At 42.0% G+C, this 21,940-nt stretch overlaps 1 protein-coding gene across 3 annotated transcripts in view; it reads right to left on the reverse strand.

Annotated features, from left to right (window-relative positions):
- Positions 1-261: 261 nt before the first annotated feature.
- The window catches only part of LOC139574827 (annexin A6-like), a 34,570-nt gene continuing 12,891 nt past the window's right edge, over positions 262-21,940 (reverse strand). For 2 of the 3 annotated variants that reach the window (XM_071399764.1, XM_071399767.1), the window contains 17 exons: positions 21,716-21,809; positions 21,250-21,345; positions 20,983-21,041; positions 19,560-19,682; positions 19,388-19,446; positions 16,637-16,715; positions 15,818-15,899; positions 15,594-15,688; positions 15,263-15,376; positions 14,178-14,268; positions 10,706-10,785; positions 10,522-10,575; positions 10,346-10,439; positions 8,265-8,360; positions 8,036-8,094; positions 6,351-6,488; positions 262-982 (listed from right to left, as the gene is read on the reverse strand). In XM_071399764.1, coding sequence (XP_071255865.1) covers positions 923-982; positions 6,351-6,488; positions 8,036-8,094; positions 8,265-8,360; positions 10,346-10,439; positions 10,522-10,575; positions 10,706-10,785; positions 14,178-14,268; positions 15,263-15,376; positions 15,594-15,688; positions 15,818-15,899; positions 16,637-16,715; positions 19,388-19,446; positions 19,560-19,682; positions 20,983-21,041; positions 21,250-21,345; positions 21,716-21,809 — 1,473 coding nt within the window. In that variant the 3' untranslated portion in view covers positions 262-922. The remainder of the gene's footprint in view (positions 983-6,350; positions 6,489-8,035; positions 8,095-8,264; positions 8,361-10,345; positions 10,440-10,521; positions 10,576-10,705; positions 10,786-14,177; positions 14,269-15,262; positions 15,377-15,593; positions 15,689-15,817; positions 15,900-16,636; positions 16,716-19,387; positions 19,447-19,559; positions 19,683-20,982; positions 21,042-21,249; positions 21,346-21,715; positions 21,810-21,940) is intronic. The other variant, XM_071399766.1, reaches the window with a different exon arrangement.

Here is a 21,940-nt window from a genome sequence, read left to right on the forward strand (position 1 = left end):
TAACGTGCCATTTGGTACGTAGAGACATTGACACGGTCCTGCTGTATATGGAGCACTGTCAGCAGAGATCGACAGGAGGCTTTAAAATCTCAGCCAAATGACATGCAATATGTGCATTTTTACACACAATATGGACCCAAGCGGAATTTAGTTGAAATGTATTCAATGCTGTTTGAACATTTACGCATGTTTATATGTATTTGTCATAATATAGGTCATATCTTATCAGTCAAATCTTTAAAAAAAGACAAGGAAACAGAATACAGTACTATGACGCATTCCTTTAATTATCAGGCGAAACAATGTAACGTTCCTAAAACCATACAGTATTCATTGGATGGATGACCTATTGACCTATCGCATTGTAGAAGCGTTATACAAAAAAACACTTCAAGTCTTCAATAGGTTGACAGTTAGACACATAGCCAAGCAGTTTCCTATCTCTCACTTTCAATGTAAATACCACGAACACTACAGACGTTCTGTAAAAAAAAGAAAGGTTTGACATGAAGAAGACAGGCTAGCTGACACGGAGGTGACAGCACAGAGCTTTGGCTCCTGTTCCACTTCTTTAGAAATGCATCATTAGTTAGCGATAGTTGTAAGTATAGCAAGTTTAGCACCCTAAAATCACTTGAACCCAATTAGATCTGTGATTACTTCAAGGAAGCTAGGAAGGCTGAACGGAACAGGGACTATGTGGGGAGGCTGTTGAGGTCATAGGTCATAGGTCACTTTGGCAGAGGAGTGGCAGCGGTGTGGGACAAACAGAGCAGACTGACTATCCCCACTGGGTTCAATGGGGATGCACGCACAGCACAGTTGACCGGTAGATTGACAGCTTCAGTTGGTGTTCTAGAGGGTTCTAGAAGCTCCACTGGTGTTCTAGAGCCTTCTGGAAGCCTGCCGGGTGGTTCTGGTTCTAGTCTTGTCCTCCACACAGCATCAGCAGGGTCTTACGGTAGTCTCCTGAGGTATCACCCTGAAAGAGGAAGCAACAGCTTTTTAGGAACTTAAAAACTAAAACAGTCTCTGTCCCAAACAGCCTATTTAGGAAACGGATTTTCAACACAAAATTGAACACATATTGAGAGGAAGGAGTATTTAGTGTCTCTTTTACTGAGTGTTTACATGATTATATCACATATTATATAATTAAGCAATAAGGCCAGAGGGGGTGTGGTATATGGCCAATATACCACGGCTAAGGGCTGTTCTTACGCACAACGTAACGCAGAGTGCCTGGACACAGCCCTTAGCCGTGGTATATTGGCCATATATCACAAACCTCCGAGGTGCCTTATTGCTATTATAAACTGGTTACCAACGTCATACCCGTGGTATACGGTCTGATATACCACGGCATTCAGCCAATCAGCATTCAGGGCTCGAACCACCCAGTTTATAACTTAGATTATATTACATATTTTACAACTTAGATTATATCACACATCATATAGCTATATAAATATTAAAAGTTATAAATTATTCAGTGGCGGTACTAATCAGTGATGCAGCTCCCACAGTAAAAGCATTGTCAACTGAGTAATGTCACACAGACACATACAGTACCTCACAGAGACACACACAGTACAGTACCTCACAGAGACATACAGTACAATAACAGAGACACACACAGTACAGTACCTCACAGAGACACACACAGTACAGTACCTCACAGAGACACACACAGTACAGTACCTCACAGAGACACATACAGTACAGTAAAATAACAGAGACACACACAGTACAGTACCTCACAGAGACACACACAGTACAGTACCTCACAGAGACATACAGTACAGTACATCACAGAGCCACATACAGTACCTCACAGAGACACACAGTACAATAACAGAGACACACACAGTACAGTACCTCACAGAGACACACACAGTACAGTACCTCACAGAGACACACACAGTACAGTACCTCACAGAGACACATACAGTACAGTAAAATAACAGAGACACACACAGTACAGTACCTCACAGAGACACACACAGTACAGTACCTCACAGAGACACATACAGTACAGTACCTCACAGAGACACATACAGTACAATACCTCACAGAGACACACAGTACAGTACCTCACAGAGACACACACAGTACAGTACCTCACAGAGACACATACAGTACAGTACCTCACAGAGACACATACACTACAGTACCTCACAGAGACACACACAGTACAGTACCTCACAGAGACACACACAGTACAGTACCTCACAGAGACACACAGTACAGTACATCACAGAGACACACAGTACAGTACATCACAGAGACACACACAGTACAGTACCTCACAGAGACACACACAGTACATTACCTTACAGAGACACACAGTACAGTACCTCACAGAGACACACAGTACAGTACAATAACAGAGACACGCACAGTACAGTACATCACAGAGACACACACAGTACAGTACATCACAGAGACACACACAGTACAGTACCTCACAGAGACACACAGTACAGTACAATAACAGAGACACGCACAGTACAGTACATCACAGAGACACACACAGTACAGTACCTCACAGAGACACACACAGTACAGTACCTCACAGAGACACACACAGTACAGTACAATAACAGAGACATACAGTACAGTACCTCACAGAGAGACATACAGTACAGTACAATAACAGAGACACACACAGTACAGTACCTCACAGAGACACACACACAGTACCTCACAGAGACATACAGTACAGTACCTCACAGAGATACATAAAGTACATCACAGAGACACACACAGTACAGTACCTCACAGAGACACACACAGTACAGTACCTCACAGAGACACACACAGTACAGTACAATAACAGAGACATACAGTACAGTACCTCACAGAGAGACATACAGTACAGTACAATAACAGAGACACACACAGTACAGTACCTCACAGAGACACACACACAGTACCTCACAGAGACATACAGTACAGTACCTCACAGAGACACATAAAGTACATCACAGAGACACATACAGTACAGTACCTCACAGAGACACACACAGTACAGTACAATAACAGAGACACACACAGTACAGTACAATAACAGAGACACATACAGTACAGTACCTCACAGAGACACACACAGTACAGTACAATAACAGACACACACAGTACAGTACAATAACAGAGACACACAGTACAGTACATCACAGAGACACATACAGTACAGTAACTCACAGAGACACACACAGTACAGTACATTAACAGAGACACATTCAGTACCTCACAGAGACACATACAGTACAGTACATCACAGAGACACATACAGTACAGTACTTCACAGAGACACACACAGTACAGTACAATAACAGAGACACACACAGTACCTCACAGAGACACATACAGTACAGTACAATAACAGAGACACACACAGTACCTCACAGAGACACATACAGTACAGTACAATAACAGAGACACACACAGTACCTCACAGAGACACATACAGTACAGTACAATAACAGAGACACACACAGTACCTCACAGAGACACATACAGTACAGTACTTCACAGAGACACATACAGTACAGTACAATAACAGAGACACACACAGTACCTCACAGAGACACACACAGTACCTCACAGAGACACACAGGGTTAGTGGAAAAACATTCATAGAAAGCAAAGAAGTTATCGCTTGTCAGAACCTAAGTTCAAAATTCATTTTGAAATACATTATTCATGCAAAACGGCATTTTACACAGTAATAAGAATGTCTCCAAATCGAGTTCGATTTTATTGTATTTTTATGGCACAACAACTGTATTGACAGCATGTGACACCTCCACTCTATCAACCGATCCGTCAATCAATCCCCACCATTCCATAATAGCTCTTCAAGTCAAATCAAATCTAATTTTATTTGTCACACGCGCCGAATACAACAGGTGTAGACCTTACCGTGAAATGCTTACTTACAAGCCCTTAACTAACAATGCAGTTCAATATATACTAAATAAACTAAAGTAAAAATATCTAATAAAATCTAAAAGTAACACAAGATAATTGCATAACAATGACGAGGCTATATACATGGGGTACCGGTACCGAGTCAATGTCCGGGGGTACAGGTTAGATGAGATAATTTGTAAAGTGACTATGCATAGATAATAAACAGCGAGGAGCAGCAGTGTAAAAACAGAGTGTGTGGGGTGGGGGGGGGGGGGCAATGTAAATAGTCTGGGTGGCCATTTGATTAATTGTTCAGCAGTCTAATGGCTTGAGGGTAGAAGCTGTTAAGGAGTCTTTTGGTCCTAGATTTGGCGCTCCGGTACCGCTTCCCGTGCGGTAGTAGAGAGAACAGTCTATGACTGGGGTGGCTGGAGTCTCTGACAATTTTTGGGGCCTTCATCTGACACCACCTATAATATAGGTCCTGGATGGCAGGAAGCTTGGTCCCAAGTAATGTACTGGGCCGTACGCACTACCCTCTGTAACGCCTTATGGTCAGATGCCGAGCAGTTGCCATACCAGGCGGTGATGCAACCGGTCAGGATGCTCTCGATGGTGCAACTGTAGAACTTTCTGAGGCTCTGGGGACCCATGCCAAATCTTTTCAGTCTCCTGAGGGGGAAAAGGTTTTGTCGTGCCCTCTTCACGATGTTAGTTTGTTGGAGATGTGGACACCAAGGGACTTGCAGCTCTCAACCTGCTCCACTACAGCCCCGTCGATGTTAATGGGGTCCTGTTCGGCACTCCTTTTCCTATAGTCCACGATCAGCTCCTTTGTCTTGCACACATTGAGAGAGAGGTTGTTGTCCTGGCACCACACTGCCAGGTCTCTGACCTCTTCCCTATAGGCTGTCTCATCGATGTCGGTGATCAGGCCTACCACCGTTGTGTCGTCAGCAAACTTAATGATGGTGTTGGAGTCGTGCGCGGCCACGCAGTCGTGGGTGAACGGGGAGTACAGGAGGGGACTAAGCACGCACCCCTGAGGGGCCCCGTGTTAAGGATCAGTGTGGCAGATATGTTGTTGCCTACCCTTACCACCTGGGGGCGGCCCGTCAGGAAGTCCAGGATCCAGTTGCAGAGGGAGGTATTTAGTCTCAGAGTCCTTAGCTTAGTGATGAGCTTTGTGGGCACTATGGTGTTGAACGCTGAGCTGTAGTCAATGAACAGCATTCTCACATAGGTGTTCCTTTTGTCCAGGTGGGAAAGGACAGTGTGGAGTGCAATTGAGATTGCATCATCTGTTGATCTGTTGGGGCGGTATGCAAATTGGAGTGGGCCTAGGGTTTCCGGCATGATGGTGTTGATGGGAGCCATGACCAGCCTTTCAAAGCATTTCATGGCTACTGACGTGAGTGCTACGGGGCGTTAATCATTTAGGCAGATTACCTTTGCGTTCTTCTTAGGCACAGGGACTACGGTGGTCTTCTTGAAACATGTTGGTATTACAGACTCGGTCAGGGACAGGTTGAAAATGTCAGTGAAGACACTTGCCAGTTGGTCCGCGCATGCTTTCAGTACACATGCTGGTAATCCTTCTGGCCCTACGGCTTTGTGAATGTTGACCTGTTTGAAGGTCTTGCTCACATCCGATGTCCAGAAGCTCTTTTCGGGTCATAAGAGACGGTAGCAGCAACATTATGTACAAAAATGAGTTAAAAACAATGCAAAAAAACCTAACAAAATAGCACAGTTGGTTAGGAGGCCGGAAAATGGCGGCCGTCCCCTCCGGCACCATTATCACTTCCTCCTCTGGGACAAAGCTAATATCATAGACATTATTAAAAGGCCACCCTATCCTGCAGAAGTTATTACTGGGGTGAGTGTCCCAAATGGAACCCTATTCTCTCCAGGACCCATAGGGTTGTGCACTACATAGGGTATAGGGTGACATTTAGTACACGACCCAGTTTTTTTTTCTTCTTTTTTTGTGTTTTTTATTTTTTTTACATGTGAGAGCCAGTATAGATCTGTTATTGAGGCACTTCCTGCCTCGGCATCTCCTAGCCAATCACGCTTGGCGGCTTACATAGAGGAAGTCGAGCATGCTGGGGAAATTCCTAAACAGCTGTATTTTGGCAGCCGCAGCGCCAAAAGCCCCACCCAACACAGGAAGCTATAGAGAACCGTTCCCCGTTCCACCCGTCTCGACCAAAAGAGGATGTGCAGCGGAGTGGTACGACAGAAAACAAGACAGACAGACAGACAGACAGACAGACAGACAGACAGACAGACAGACAGACAGACAGACAGACAGACGCACGCACGCACACACCAGACAGTGCGAGGGTACAGGGACAAGTAAAGGGACATGTAAAGCACAGCAGACAGTAGACAGCAGTGTGTTAATCGCCATGTAAAATATAAAAACTTACAACCATAGTTTCTACCTGGATGAATTCATGGAGAGAGCAGTCGTGAGTCTCCTTGAACTCTTTGCGAATATTGAAAAGGTCGACTTCGCTGCGTGAGACCATGATGCGGATGAGAGCCCTGTCGTCTGTGCCCATACCCTGCAGAGAGGAAAGAGCGACATGGTTATCCATATAGCTGGATCCCTAGTATTCACTGTTGATGTATCAACATCTATACTCTTTCTGGGGTCCAAACAAACACAACACAAAACACAACACACAATACAAACACAAAACATAATACAAAACAAACACAATACAAAACAAACACAACACAAAACACAATAGATAATAAAAAACAAACACAACACAAACACAACACACAATACAAACACAAAACATAATACAAAACAAACACAATACAAAACAAACACAACACAAAACACAATACATAATACAAAACAAACACAAAACACAACAGAAACACAACACAAAACACAATACAAACACAAAACAATCACAATACAAAACACAACACTTAATACAAACACAACACAAAACACAACACACAAACACAAAACCCACAACACAAAACCCAACACAAAACACAACACCAAACACAATACAAAACCCACCACAACACAAAACCCAATACAAAAACCACCACAACACAAAACACAATACAAACTACAATAAAAAACACAATACTAAACACAATAACAAACACAATAACAAACACAATAAAAACACACACAAAACACAACAAAATACAAACAATAAAAAACACAACACAAAACACAATACAAAACACAGCACAAAACACAACACACAATACAAAACACAACACAACACACAATACACAACACACAATACAAAACACAATACAAACACAAACATAATACAAAACAATCACATTACAAAACAAACACAACACAAAACGCAATACAAAACATAATACAAAACAAACACAAAACACAACACAACACAAACAAAAAACACAATACAATACACAACAAAATACAACACACAACACAAAACAACACAAAACACAACACAAAAACAATACAAACACAAAACAATCACAATACAAAACAAACACAACACAACACAAAACACAAAACCCACAACACAACACAAAACACAATACAAAACACAATACAAAACCCACCACAACACAAAACACAATACAAACTACAATAAAAAACACAATAACAAACAAAACACAACACAAAACACAACACAAAACACAGCACAAAACACATACAAACACAAAACATAATACCAAACAAACACAATACAAAACACAATACAAAACAAACACAAAACACAATACATAACACAACACACACAACACAAAACACAACACAAAACACAATACAAACACAAAACATAATACAAAACAATCACATTACAAAACACAATACAAAACAAACACAAAACAAAACACAACACAAAACAAAACCCACAACACAAAACACAATAAAAAACACAATAACAAACACAATAAAACCACAATACAGAACACATAGTACATAGCCTACCAGGTAGACATAAACAACAACATGAACTGCTCAGAGAATCCATCCCCTGCTAGTACTAACAGCTAGCCTAGTAAAAACTGCATTCAGCTAGCTATCCACAGGCCAGTGAAATATAGCGGGACTGCAATGGGAGCCATTTTGTAACAGAAGACAAAATAGACCTACCTTCATGGCTTTGTACAGGCGCTCAGCAAAGTAACTAGGCTGGTTCTTTACACTCCGAACTGCAGAGAGAAAGAGAGATATGATAGGTCAACAAAAAATGAAATATTACAATACCCAAACCTGTAAGATGTAATTTGTCAACAGCCTCAATGGCCTATACTCCACCCTGGAGTCAAGGGCCTAAATAGGTAAGTACGTAAGTAAGCAGTCTATGCACAACAATCCTTACCTATGCCATACATGGCCTGTTTCACGTCTCCAGACATCTCCTTCTTGATGATCTGTTCAATGTCCTTATTGCTGCATCGGACAAACTCTTGGAACACTGAAAAACAGAAATGACATGCCAATCATCGATCGTAAAAGCCAGATATTGAGGCTTGTATACCCAATAATATGTCTATCTAATACCGCATTAGTGCTAAAACAGTGTTTCTCTGGTACCTCTCCTGAGATGTGGTCAGTAGTGATAAACAGTGTTTCTCTGGTACCTCTCTGAGATGAGGTCAGTAGTGATAAACAGTGTTTCTCTGGTAACTCTCTGAGATGAGGTCAGTAGTGATAAACAGTGTTTCTCTGGTACCTCTCTGAGATGTGGTCAGTAGTGATAAACAGTGTTTCTCTGGTAACTCTCCTGAGATGAGGTCAGTAGTGATAAACAGTATTTCTCTGGTAACTCTCCTGAGATCTGGTCAGTAGTGATAAACAGTGTTTCTCTGGTACCTCTTTGAGATGTGGTCAGTAGTGATAAACAGTGTTTCTCTGGTAACTCTCCTGAGATGAGGTCAGTAGTGATAAACAGTGTTTCTCTGGTAACTCTCTGAGATGTGGTCAGTAGTGATAAACAGTGTTTCTCTGGTAACTCTCCTGAGATGAGGTCAGTAGTGATAAACAGTGTTTCTCTGGTAACTCTTTGAGATGTGGTCAGTAGTGATAAACAGTGTTTCTCTGGTACCTCTCTGAGATGAGGTCAGTAGTGATTAACAGTGTTTCTCTGGTACCTCTCCTGAGATGAGGTCAGTAGTGATAAACAGTGTTTCTCTGGTAACTCTCCTGAGATGAGGTCAGTAGTGATTAACAGTGTTTCTCTGGTACCTCTCCTGAGATGAGGTCAGTAGTGATAAACAGTGTTTCTCTGGTAACTCTCCTGAGATGTGGTCAGTAGTGATAAACAGTGTTTCTCTGGTACCTCTCTGAGATGAGGTCAGTAGTGATAAACAGTGTTTCTCTGGTACCTCTCTGAGATGAGGTCAGTAGTGATAAACAGTGTTTCTCTGGTACCTCTCCTGAGATGAGGTCAGTAGTGATAAACAGTGTTTCTCTGGTACCTCTCTGAGATGAGGTCAGTAGTGATAAACAGTGTTTCTCTGGTACCTCTCTGAGATGAGGTCAGTAGTGATAAACATTGTTTCTCTGGTACCTCTCCTGAGATGAGGTCAGTAGTGATAAACAGTGTTTCTCTGGTAACTCTCCTGAGATGAGGTCAGTAGTGATTAACAGTGTTTCTCTGGTACCTCTCCTGAGATGAGGTCAGTAGTGATAAACAGTGTTTCTCTGGTAACTCTCCTGAGATGTGGTCAGTAGTGATAAACATTGTTTCTCTGGTAACTCTCCTGAGATGAGGTCAGTAGTGATAAACAGTGTTTCTCTGGTAACTCTCCTGAGATGAGGTCAGTAGTGATTAACAGTGTTTCTCTGGTACCTCTCCTGAGATGTGGTCAGTAGTGATAAACAGTGTTTCTCTGGTACCTCTCCTGAGATGTGGTCAGTAGTGATAAACAGTGTTTCTCTGGTACCTCTCTGAGATGAGGTCAGTAGTGATAAACAGTGTTTCTCTGGTACCTCTCCTGAGATGTGGTCAGTAGTGATAAACAGTGTTTCTCTGGTACCTCTCTGAGATGAGGTCAGTAGTGATTAACAGTGTTTCTCTGGTACCTCTCCTGAGATGAGGTCAGTAGTGATAAACAGTGTTTCTCTGGTACCTCTCTGAGATGTGGTCAGTAGTGATAAACAGTGTTTCTCTGGTACCTCTCCTGAGATGTGGTCAGTAGTGATAAACAGTGTTTCTCTGGTAACTCTCCTGAGATGAGGTCAGTAGTGATAAACAGTGTTTCCCTGGTAACTCTCCTGAGATGTGGTCAGTAGTGATAAACAGTGTTTCTCTGGTACCTCTCTGAGATGAGGTCAGTAGTGATAAACAGTGTTTCTCTGGTAACTCTCCTGAGATGTGGTCAGTAGTGATAAACAGTGTTTCTCTGGTAACTCTCCTGAGATGTGGTCAGTAGTGATAAAACAGTGTTTCCCTGGTACCTCTCCTGAGATGTGGGAAGCTCCTGGTACAGAGGATACTCATGAACTTAATCTCCATGTCGTCAGAGTCTTCGTTACAGGCATCGGCCAGTTCCTGAAAAGAGCATCAACAATATTCCACAATAAACCCCATTGAAAATGGAACGAGCGCGAGTCATGTTGCATGATGTACTCACCTGGGCGTCCACCAGTGCTCTGTCACAGTCGGCTGGACCCTGCTCTCTCGCCCCCTGAGGGGAGGAAGAGCACGACAGGTATTTTTTTCAATGTAGATAAGACTTCACTCAGTCCTATAGAATAGATATGGACGGCCATATTATGTCCCTTTGTTTTGTAGACGTATGAGGAAATAAACGTTACCTGCACCAGCGATGTGAGGATCTGACTGAAGCGTCCTGAGGTGTCCGACTGGATAGCTTCTTCCATGCTCTTCTTATAGCCTGCAAGACATCAGACCAAGGTCAATACATGGTTATTATTCATGCATCATAGGTGTTTATAGCTACAGTAACGATCAGCGCTTCAGCGGGTTATGGTTTAGTAACAGCTACCAGAACAACTGGCTCCCCCTAAAGGCAACAATAGGTACCACAGGTGAAAGAACAAATAAAATGATATTTTTTATTTGACGCGTACACATATTTTGCAGATGTTGTTGCAGGTACAGAAAAAATGGATTTGTATTCTAGCTCCAACAGTACAGTAATATGTAATGCTTGTGTTTCTAGCTCCAACAGTACAGTAATATGTAATGCTTGTGTTTCTAGCTCCAACAGTACAGTAATACATAATGCTTGTGTTTCTAGCTCCAACAGTACAGTAATATATAATGTTTGTGTTTCTAGCTCCAACAGTACAGTAATACATAATGCTTGTGTTTCTAGCTCCAACAGTACAGTAATATATAATGCTTGTGTTTCTAGCTCCAACAGTAATATCTAATGCTTGTGTTTCTAGCTCCAACAGCGCAGTAATACCTAATGCTTGTGTTTCTAGCTCCAACAGTAATATCTAATGCTTGTGTTTCTAGCTCCAACAGTACAGTAATACATAATGCTTGTGTTTCTAGCTCCAACAGTACAGTAATATATAATGTTTGTGTTTCTAGCTCCAACAGTACAGTAATATCTAATGCTTGTGTTTCTAGCTCCAACAGTAATACCTAATGCTTGTGTTTCTAGCTCCAACAGTACAGTAATACATAATGCTTGTGTTTCTAGCTCCAACAGTACAGTAATACATAATGCTTGTGTTTCTAGCTCCAACAGTGCAGTAATACATAATGCTTGTGTTTCTAGCTCCAACAGTACAGTAATACCTAATGCTTGTGTTTCTAGCTCCAACAGTACAGTAATATGTAATGCTTGTGTTTCTAGCTCCAACAGTACAGTAATATATAATGCTTGTGTTTCTAGCTCCAACAGTAATATCTAATGCTTGTGTTTCTAGCTCCAACAGTGCAGTAATACATAATGCTTGTGTTTCTAGCTCCAACAGTACAGTAATATATAATGCTTGTGTTTCTAGCTCCAACAGTACAGTAATATATAATGCTTGTGTTTCTAGCTCCAACAGTACAGTAATACATAATGCTTGTGTTTCTAGCTCCAACAGTACAGTAATATATAATGCTTGTGTTTCTAGCTCCAACAGTACAGTAATACCTAATGCTTGTGTTTCTAGCTCCAACAGTACAGTAATACATAATGCTTGTGTTTCTAGCTCCAACAGTACAGTAATATATAATGCTTGTGTTTCTAGCTCCAACAGTACAGTAATATATAATGCTTGTGTTTCTAGCTCCAACAGTACAGTAATATATAATGCTTGTGTTTCTAGCTCCAACAGTACAGTAATATATAATGCTTGTGTTTCTAGCTCCAACAGTACAGTAATATCTAATGATTGTGTTTCTAGCTCCAACAGTACAGTAATATGTAATGCTTGTGTTTCTAGCTCCAACAGTACAGTAATATCTAATGCTTGTGTTTCTAGCTCCAACAGTACAGTAATATATAATGCTTGTGTTTCTAGCTCCAACAGTAATATCTAATGCTTGTGTTTCTAGCTCCAACAGTACAGTAATATATAATGCTTGTGTTTCTAGCTCCAACAGTACAGTAATATATAATGCTTGTGTTTCTAGCTCCAACAGTACAGTAATATCTAATGCTTGTGTTTCTAGCTCCAACAGTACAGTAATATATAATGCTTGTGTTTCTAGCTCCAACAGTACAGTAATATATAATGCTTGTGTTTCTAGCTCCAACAGTGCAGTAATACAGTACCTAGCAACACAAAACAATACACACTAATACCCCCAGAATTAAAAGAAAGAAATTAAGAAATATCAGAACGAGCTGCAATATCAATAAATACTGTATGTATATAATGGTGTATATAGACAGTATGGACAGTAGTTATATAGGATGGTGAGTATAGACAGTAGTTATATAGGATGATGAGTATAGACAGTAGTTATATAGGATGGTGTGTATAGACAGTATGGACAGTAGTTATATAGGATGGTGTGTATAGACAGTAGTTATATAGGATGGTGTGTATAGACAGTAGTTATATAGGATGGTGTGTATAGACAGTATAGACAGTAGTTATATAGGATGGTGTGTATAGACAGTAGTTATATAGGATGGTGTATATAGACAGTATGGACAGTAGTTATATAGGATGGTGTGTATAGACAGTAGTTATATAGGATGGTGTGTATAGACAGTAGTTATATAGGATGATGTGTATAGACAGTAGTTATATAGGATGATGTGTATAGACAGTATGGACAGTAGTTATATAGGATGGTGTGTATAGACAGTAGTTATATAGGATGATGTGTATAGACAGTAGTTATATAGGATGGTGTGTATAGACAGTATGGACAGTAGTTATATAGGATGGTGTGTGTATAGACAGTAGTTATATAGGATGGTGTATATAGACAGTATGGACAGTAGTTATATAGGATGGTGTGTATAGACAGTAGTTATATAGGATGATGTGTATAGACAGTAGTTATATAGGATGGTGTGTATAGACAGCATATGAATAGAAAAGGTATGTACAGCAGTAGTTATATAGGATGGTGTATATAGACAGTATGGACAGTAGTTATATAGGATGATGTGTATAGACAGTAGTTATATAGGATGGTGTATATAGACAGTATGGACAGTAGTTATATAGGATGATGTGTATAGACAGTATATGAATAGAAAAGGTATGTACAGCAGTAGTTATATAGGATGATGTGTATAGACAGTAGTTATATAGGATGATGTGTATAGACAGTATATGAATAGAAAAGGTATGTACAGCAGTAGTTATATAGGATGATGTGTATAGACAGTAGTTATATAGCATGGTGTGTATAGACAGCATATGAATAGAAAAGGTATGTACAGCAGTAGTTATATAGGATGGTGTGTATAGACAGTAGTTATATAGGATGGTGTATATAGACAGTATGGACAGTAGTTATATAGGATGATGTGTATAGACAGCATATGAATAGAAAAGGTATGTACAGCAGTAGTTATATAGGATGGTGTGTATAGACAGTAGTTATATAGGATGATGTGTATAGACAGTATATGAATAGAAAAGGTATGTACAGCAGTAGTTATATAGGATGGTGTGTATAGACAGCATATGAATAGAAAAGGTATGTACAGCAGTAGTTATATAGGATGGCGTGTACTTGGTGGAGGCTGGCTAGTGGTGACTATTTAACAGTGATGGCCTGTGTGGCAACAACCACTGCTTATAACACAGACTAGAGGGCTATTATTATTATTATGGAGTGTGCTATAGGCCTCACCAGCCCGGTAGGCAGCGTTCATGGCATGGATCTCCCCGTTGCTCCTGGTTACCAGGATCTCAATCAGAGAATGTTCGTCTGTCCCCGCCCCCTGGCAAAATATGGAAATAATTAGTGTGACTCCCGGAATAGGAATGAGATGTTGTCATTCTGGTTTGTTTGAGCAGACAAACATTGCATGTATTCTAAATGCTGGGATTTACATTTGAGAATCTTTGGATTTAGTCAACACGGAAACCCCTACCTTGGTCAACACTGTGTCTGCCAGTCTGACTCAATAATGGGTCTCTCTCTCTCTCTCTCTCTCTCTCTCTCTCTCTCTCTCTCTCTCTCTCTCTCTCTCTCTCTCTCTCTCTCTCTCTCTCTCTCTCTCCTCTCTCTATCTCTCGCTCTCTCTCTCTCCCTCTCTCTTTCTCCCTCTCTCTCGCTCTCTCTCTCTCTCCCTCTCTCTCTCTCTCCCTCTCTCTCCCTCTCTCTCTCTCTCTCTCTCTCTCCCTCTCTCTCTCTCTCTTATCAACATTGCCAAAGTAAGTGAGAGAGAGATAATAGATAGATAATAAACAAAAGTGAAATAAACAATACAAATGAACAGTAAACATTACACTCACAGAAGTTTTATTTCAAATGCCATATTATGTCTATATATTCTCTCTCTCTCTCTCTCTCTCTCTCTCTCTCTCTCTCTCTCTCTCTCTCCTCTCCTCTCCTGTTCTTGTCGAAAGGCATATTTTTTTTTAAATTCATAGTTTGTCATATCGGTCTCAAACATCAATCCACCCACTGGAGAAAGAATCTGTAGGCTGTCCCTTGTCTGCGGAACATACTAAATATGTATCACACAGAACAGACAATGTTATCTCATACTAAGACTTGTCTACTAGATATGTATCACACAGAACAGACAATGTTATCTCATACTAAGACTTGTCTACTAGATATGTATCACACAGAACAGACAATGTTATCTCATACTAAGACTTGTCTACTAGATATGTATCACACTGAGAGATCCACCATCTCCACAAACATTCAGTGTCTCTATACATTTCTATATATTATATACATTGACCGCCACCTCCTCCTACCTCCATCGCTTTCCTCATCATCTTGGCGTCAAACTCAGCGGGTGTCAGCATCAGGCCGATAATCAGCCTCTCCAGGTTCTTAGAGAGCTCAGACTTCAGATCCTTCATCAGGTCCTATAGGAGAGGTCATAGTTAACACACAGAACAGTTGACCATCTTATCCTGTGTACATCTGTAGCCCATGTGTGGAACTACTGGCACAAAATGGCTGCTGTGCATCACCCACTCACTGGAATGACGTCATCACATTCCAGCAAACAGATTGAGTTTTGGATACGGTGGGTTTCACGGTACAGTGTAAAGCGCGAGTGTCGGGGGATGTCTGTCTTACCCTGCCGAGGATGGACTTAAAGGCCTGTCTGATCTCCTGTCTCTGCTCGTTGCTCCTGTTAGCCACAATGTTAATGATGACGTCTTCATCTGTGCCTGAAGACATGACGGGAACAATGGTTATAAATACCTGTTTTTATCAAACACTTCCACATATATGTTTAATACAATATCCTATGATGTATGAACAACAACAATGTCATTAACACGGTTAGAGTGAAGTACCAAAGCCTTTCATGGCTTTCCTCAGGTTCTGAGCATCATCAGCCGGGTCAAAATCACTGGCAGGACGGATGGTTGGTCTGAGCTGAAGAAGAGAGGATGAGAGGGGGCAGGGGTCAAATCAGATATAGTACACACACACAGACACACACAGCGAGACAGCCAACCAGCCAGACAGACAGCCAGACAGACAGGACAGACTTCAAAGGGTCAGAGCAGCAAACATGCACAGATGTGCAGTCCAGGAACAATCTCAGACTGAGTGTTGTCACGGAAACCAAATATCAATTAATCTTCTATCACTATTGTTTAGTTTATGATCAGAAGTCCTGGAGGGAGGCCTGGAAAACAACTGAATCAGAGTATGTGTGTGCGTGTCTGTGTGTCTGTGTGTCCATGTCTGCACAGGATCATTGTAACAGGAACTGTCTGTATTTCAACAGTGTAATTAGTGAAATGTTGTGAGGGGAGGTTGAGGGGCCACAGCAAGGGAAGAGATGGTAGAGTTATCAGCACGGGTTGAGGGGCCACAGCCAGGGAAGAGATCCTTGTAAAGGTAATGAGATGCATGGCAGAGCCAGAAGAAACATGCAATCTATACTATAAGCAACTCTGAAATGGCACCCAATATAGTGTGCTGTTTTTGAGGGCCAAAACGAGCAAAAAAATATGTGTGCCAAATGGAACCCTATAAAGTGCACTAGTTTTGATCAGAGCTCAATTAGTGCACTACATAGGGCCATTTAGGACACAGCTGGAATGGGGGGGAATAGAGTGCCATTTGTTATGTGTGAGTAGACGGCAGAGGGCAGAGGGCCGAACCTGAACTTTGGTCATGGCACTTGTTTCCCACATCTTGTAGGCTAGCTGAGCTGCCTCTGGGAAGAACTCTCCTGCTAGGCTGCAATGACCAATTATAGACCAATGAGTCAAGGAGTACGGAACACAGTGAATCACAAAAACAGACAGCGGTTTATAAGCCCATCTGGGCTGGGCATCCTGAAGATAAAAGACACTGTAATAATACAATGTGTCTAATTGAATCTAACCATGAGTCAACATAACACCCCCAACAACAAAACCACAGAGCTAACCCTGACTAGGGCTGTTGCGGTGACCGTATTACCGAGTCATGAAGGCAGTCAAATTCCACGTGACCGTAATTAGGCTTCTCCAAGCTCTGATGCTGCTGATGGTCATAAGTAGGCAACTAAACTTGATCACTGCCTTGTACTCAGCCCTCTAGTGTCCCTCTAATCCCTCTGACATCAATGCAAATGTAATGGAAAATCTAATCAAACACTTCATGAGAGCCCATGAGCTCATGTTCCGCAACATTTCTATAGGCTCTGCAATTGCACGAGAAAACAGAGTGATGGCCTCTATTAAAAAGAGGAGGATCCCATCAGCTTTCTATAGGCTAGGCCTGCTATATTTATTTCTCAACTTTCCTAATATTATATTGCATTCTTCATACTATTAAATAATATAAAATAATGCCACGGAATTGTAAACAAATCTTGTCTGCTAAATGAACTAGAGTAGCCCACAGCCGTATGCATAGCCAGATCAGGGCTTAACATAAGGACAACTCAGAGTATGCTATTCTGTTCTTCTGAAATAGACTACGTTTTCTTCATATCATGTTTCTTTTGACCTGTCTAAAATAAACAATGGATTTATTGTGATGCTGTAGGCTATATTACATGGATTTATTAGACTTTTTTCAAATGTAGATGTTCCAAAGGGCAGCCTCAGTGGCTTGTAGGCTGTGTGTGGAAGCCAGGAGATGCTAAATGTGTTTCTGTTAATTAACAGGTCAATTACTGAGACCGACTGTTATTTGCTTGACAATCACCGGCTGACGAAATTTCATGACCGCCACAGCCCCAACCCCCCCAACAACAAAACCAGAGCTAACCCTGACCCCCCCAACAACAAAAACAGAGCTAACCCTGACCCCCCCAACAACAAAACCAGAGCTAACCCTGACCCCCCCAACAACAAAACCAGAGCTAACCCTGACCTCCCCAAAAACAAAACCAGAGCTAACCCTGACCCTCCCAACAGCAAAACCAGAGCTAACCCTGACCTCCCCAAAAACAAAACCAGAGCTAACCCTGACCCTCCCAACAGCAAAACCAGAGCTAACCCTGACCCCCCCCCAAAAACAAAACCAGAGCTAACCCTGACCCCCCCCCAACAACAAAACCAGAGCTAACCCTGACCCCCCCCAACAACAAAACCAGAGCTAACCCTGACCCCCCCCCACCCCCCCAACAACAAAACTGAGCTAACCCCCCCTTGACCCCCCCAACAACAAAACAAGAGCTAACCCCCCCTTGACCCCCCCCCCCCCCCCAACATATCCAAAGAAAACCGACTGGGGTAATTTCCTAGACAAAATATGCTATTCTGAGATCTGACACATTCAACATGACATCATGTTCCTTTCCTTTGTTTCCTCTCCTGATAATAGGTCACTAAAGTAGCCAGGTCGTAGGTCGTTCCATGAAATGACTGCCTTTTGCTTCCCTTTGATATTTTAAGTAAAAATTGTGCACCATTGAATAAAAAATAAAAAAACTGCTATATTAAATGAAGAGCCCTTTAATAATATAGACCACATGGAGAATTGAATAAATCCCTTTTTTTTATATGAGTAAAGGCTTGATAAAGTAACAAAATTCAGCATTTTGACATGTGCCTCTATCAACCCTGAGTGACTTCTAGGAAGATTTTAACCCATTAAATTAAGTCACACCATCATCGTGAAGCCCAAGTCCTTTCTGGAGATCATGATTTATTTCATCTGATTAGTGATTCATAATCCACGTCATCCAATACCCAGATAGAAAAGTTTTAGCAATTTCATTTTTTTGTTGTTGTTGTGACGCTTGAATTGAATTGCTACTCCGTGTTGCACACAACAAGCTCCCAATCCCCCTGTCACAAGGGGATTTATGGCGGATTTTAAGATGAAATCATCAACCCTGTTACGGTCAGCTATGTCACGGTCAGCCCTGTTGCTATATTTGGCACTGAATAGTCATTTATTTATTTTTACTTCTTGAGATGGGAAAACATGTTTTTTTATTAAATTGAACGTGTGCTCTTTATGAAAGAATGTAAATTCAAAAGTTTATTTTTAACCAAGTCAGAATTGAATTGTTGGAACAACCCAGCTGTAGCCCGAGCCTACACTAACCTGGTCACAGGTCTGTTTGTACTCTTGCCAACTTCATTGCTGTCCTTGTCAAGCCAAACATCATGTTGGCATGACAATGAGTGACATGCACCCCTTCAGGCTTGCCCTTTGAGAGTTATATATTAACAGTATTTCTCCTCTGACTCATTCCTGAACTATGACAACATTTAATTCTAAATTCTCTCACTTTTCAGGGAAGCTTTGGGTTTCAACGCTTTGGCTTAATGTTTCCTCAGAAAAGGCATTATTAAATCTGCCAAATGTGAATAAATTGAGATGGTGCAATGTCTCCCCCAAGTGGTGTACATGAATTACTGCAAAACACAGTAATGATGAGCTCTATCAATCAGCAATAACTAACTTACTCATCATCTCCTCCACACAGGGCGAGCAGAGTCCTCTTGTAATCTCCTGATGTGTCTTCCTGTTGGGTAGAAGACCAGACGGAACTTCAAAGAAAAGGCATTGTAACATCTAGAGGTTACAGTCTATAGGATAAAAGCATCTATGGGTTTAAGATAAGTTAAGTTGTATCACCTTGATCATGTTGTACAGGGACTTCTCATAACACATACGGAAGCACTCCCGGATATCCAGCATGTCTATCTCAGAACGACAGATCATGATCCTGATCAGAGTGTTGTCTTGCGTACCAAGACCCTGGAGAGAAGGAGGGATGGAGAGAGAGGGAGAGATTGAGGGGGGAGAGAGAGTGAGGGAGGTGAGATAGAGAAATAAAGAAATAGAGAGAAATAGAGACAGAGACAGAGAAAGACAGACACAGAGAGAGACAAAGACAGAAAGACAGACACAGAGAGAGACAGAGACAGAGAGAGACAGTGACAGAGAGAGACAGACACAGAGAGAGACAGACACAGAGAGAGACAGAGACAGAGATGGAATGTTGGTATGAGTGAGGTTGGTTAGAGTGAGGTTGGTCAGAGTGAGGTTGGTCAGAGTGAGGTTGGTCAGAGTGAGGTTGGTATGAGTGAGGTTGGTATGACTGAGGTTGGTATGACTGAGGTTGGTCAGAGTGAGGTTGGTATGAGTGAGGTTGGTATGACTGAGGTTGGTATGACTGAGGTTGGTATGACTGAGGTTGGTATGACTGAGGTTGGTATGACTGAGGTTGGTCAGAGTGAGGTTGGTCAGAGTGAGGTTGGTATGACTGAGGTTGGTATGAGTGAGGTTGGTATGAGTGAGGTTGGTATGAGTGAGGTTGGTATGAGTGAGGTTGGTATGACTGAGGTTGGTATGACTGAGGTTGGTCAGAGTGAGGTTGGTCAGAGTGAGGTTGGTATGAGTGAGGTTGGTATGAGTGAGGTTGGTATGACTGAGGTTGGTATGACTGAGGTTGGTCAGAGTGAGGTTGGTATGACTGAGGTTGGTATGACTGAGGTTGGTATGACTGAGGTTGGTATGACTGAGGTTGGTATGACTGAGGTTGGTCAGAGTGAGGTTGGTCAGAGTGAGGTTGGTCAGAGTGAGGTTGGTATGACTGAGGTTGGTATGAGTGAGGTTGGTATGACTGAGGTTGGTATGAGTGAGGTTGGTCAGAGTGAGGTTGGTCAGAGTGAGGTTGGTATGAGTGAGGTTGGTCAGAGTGAGGTTGGTATGAGTGAGGTTGGTATGACTGAGGTTGGTATGACTGAGGTTGGTATGACTGAGGTTGGTCAGAGTGAGGTTGGTATGAGTGAGGTTGGTCAGAGTGAGGTTGGTCAGAGTGAGGTTGGTATGAGTGAGGTTGGTATGACTGAGGTTGGTATGACTGAGGTTGGTATGACTGAGGTTGGTCAGAGTGAGGTTGGTATGAGTGAGGTTGGTATGACTGAGGTTGGTATGAGTGAGGTTGGTATGACTGAGGTTGGTATGACTGAGGTTGGTATGACTGAGGTTGGTCAGAGTGAGGTTGGTATGAGTGCAGCTGAGCCTGAAAGAAGAATAAACCGTTGAGGTTTACCTTCATAGACTTGTAGAGGCGCTTGGCAAAGTACATAGGTACACTCCTGATGCACTGGACTGTAGGAAACAGTGAGCACAAGACAGACATGTTGAAATAAGAGTTCATGGATGACTTGACTAGGTATGATCTTTTAGCCTGATTAAACCAGACTGAACAACGGTGAGTGATCTCAACGGTTTTCAATTTGATTTCAATTTGGTTCAGTCTGATTTTAACCAGACGGAAGGATCTTCATGTGTGTTATCAGAAAGAGTCAACACGTACCGACAGCCAACATGAGTCTCTCAAAGTCCCCAGACAGCTCACTCTTGATACTGTCCTCTATGGGCTTCTCTGCTATCTCCTGGTACTTATCAAACACTGCAGGAAGAAGACAGAGAACGGAGTCATTCCCTGGCATGGTATCCTAGTCAGTGAACTACTGAGACCAGACCACAGACACATAACTCAACAGCCTGATACAACCAGGATCCCCGTGTGTTGTGGGTGTGAGAAGAAATGACCGATTCACACAAGTAAATGTCACACTCACGTCATAATGGATGCGTTCCAAATGGAACCCTATTCCCTACATAGTGCACTACTTTTAACATCTATGGGTTATAGACAGAGCACTATGTAGGGAGTAGCGTTCCATTTGGGATGTATAGCCAGTGTTCTGGTCAGGCTGAGGTCATGATACTGTTGTCGCTCTCAGCCTCATGTTTATGTACCCCGGAGTTATACTCACCCATCTGGAGGTGGTTGACACCACGGTTTCCCAGCAACATAATGAAAATGGACTCCTCTGTGCCCCACTGCTCCTCCCCGGCTGCAAACAGCGCCTGAAAGTGTTGAAAAGTGTTGAAAAGGGATAGTTACAGACAGGTAGAAAGGAGTGAAGTTGATCGGGTTAGGAAGGGGAAGGGAAGAAACAGCTGGTGGGTTTGTATTGTGGTGAACGTGTTCTACTGCT

Source organism: Salvelinus alpinus, chromosome 4, assembly GCF_045679555.1.
Source record: "Salvelinus alpinus chromosome 4, SLU_Salpinus.1, whole genome shotgun sequence".
Classification (NCBI taxonomy): Eukaryota; Metazoa; Chordata; class Actinopteri; order Salmoniformes; family Salmonidae; genus Salvelinus; species Salvelinus alpinus.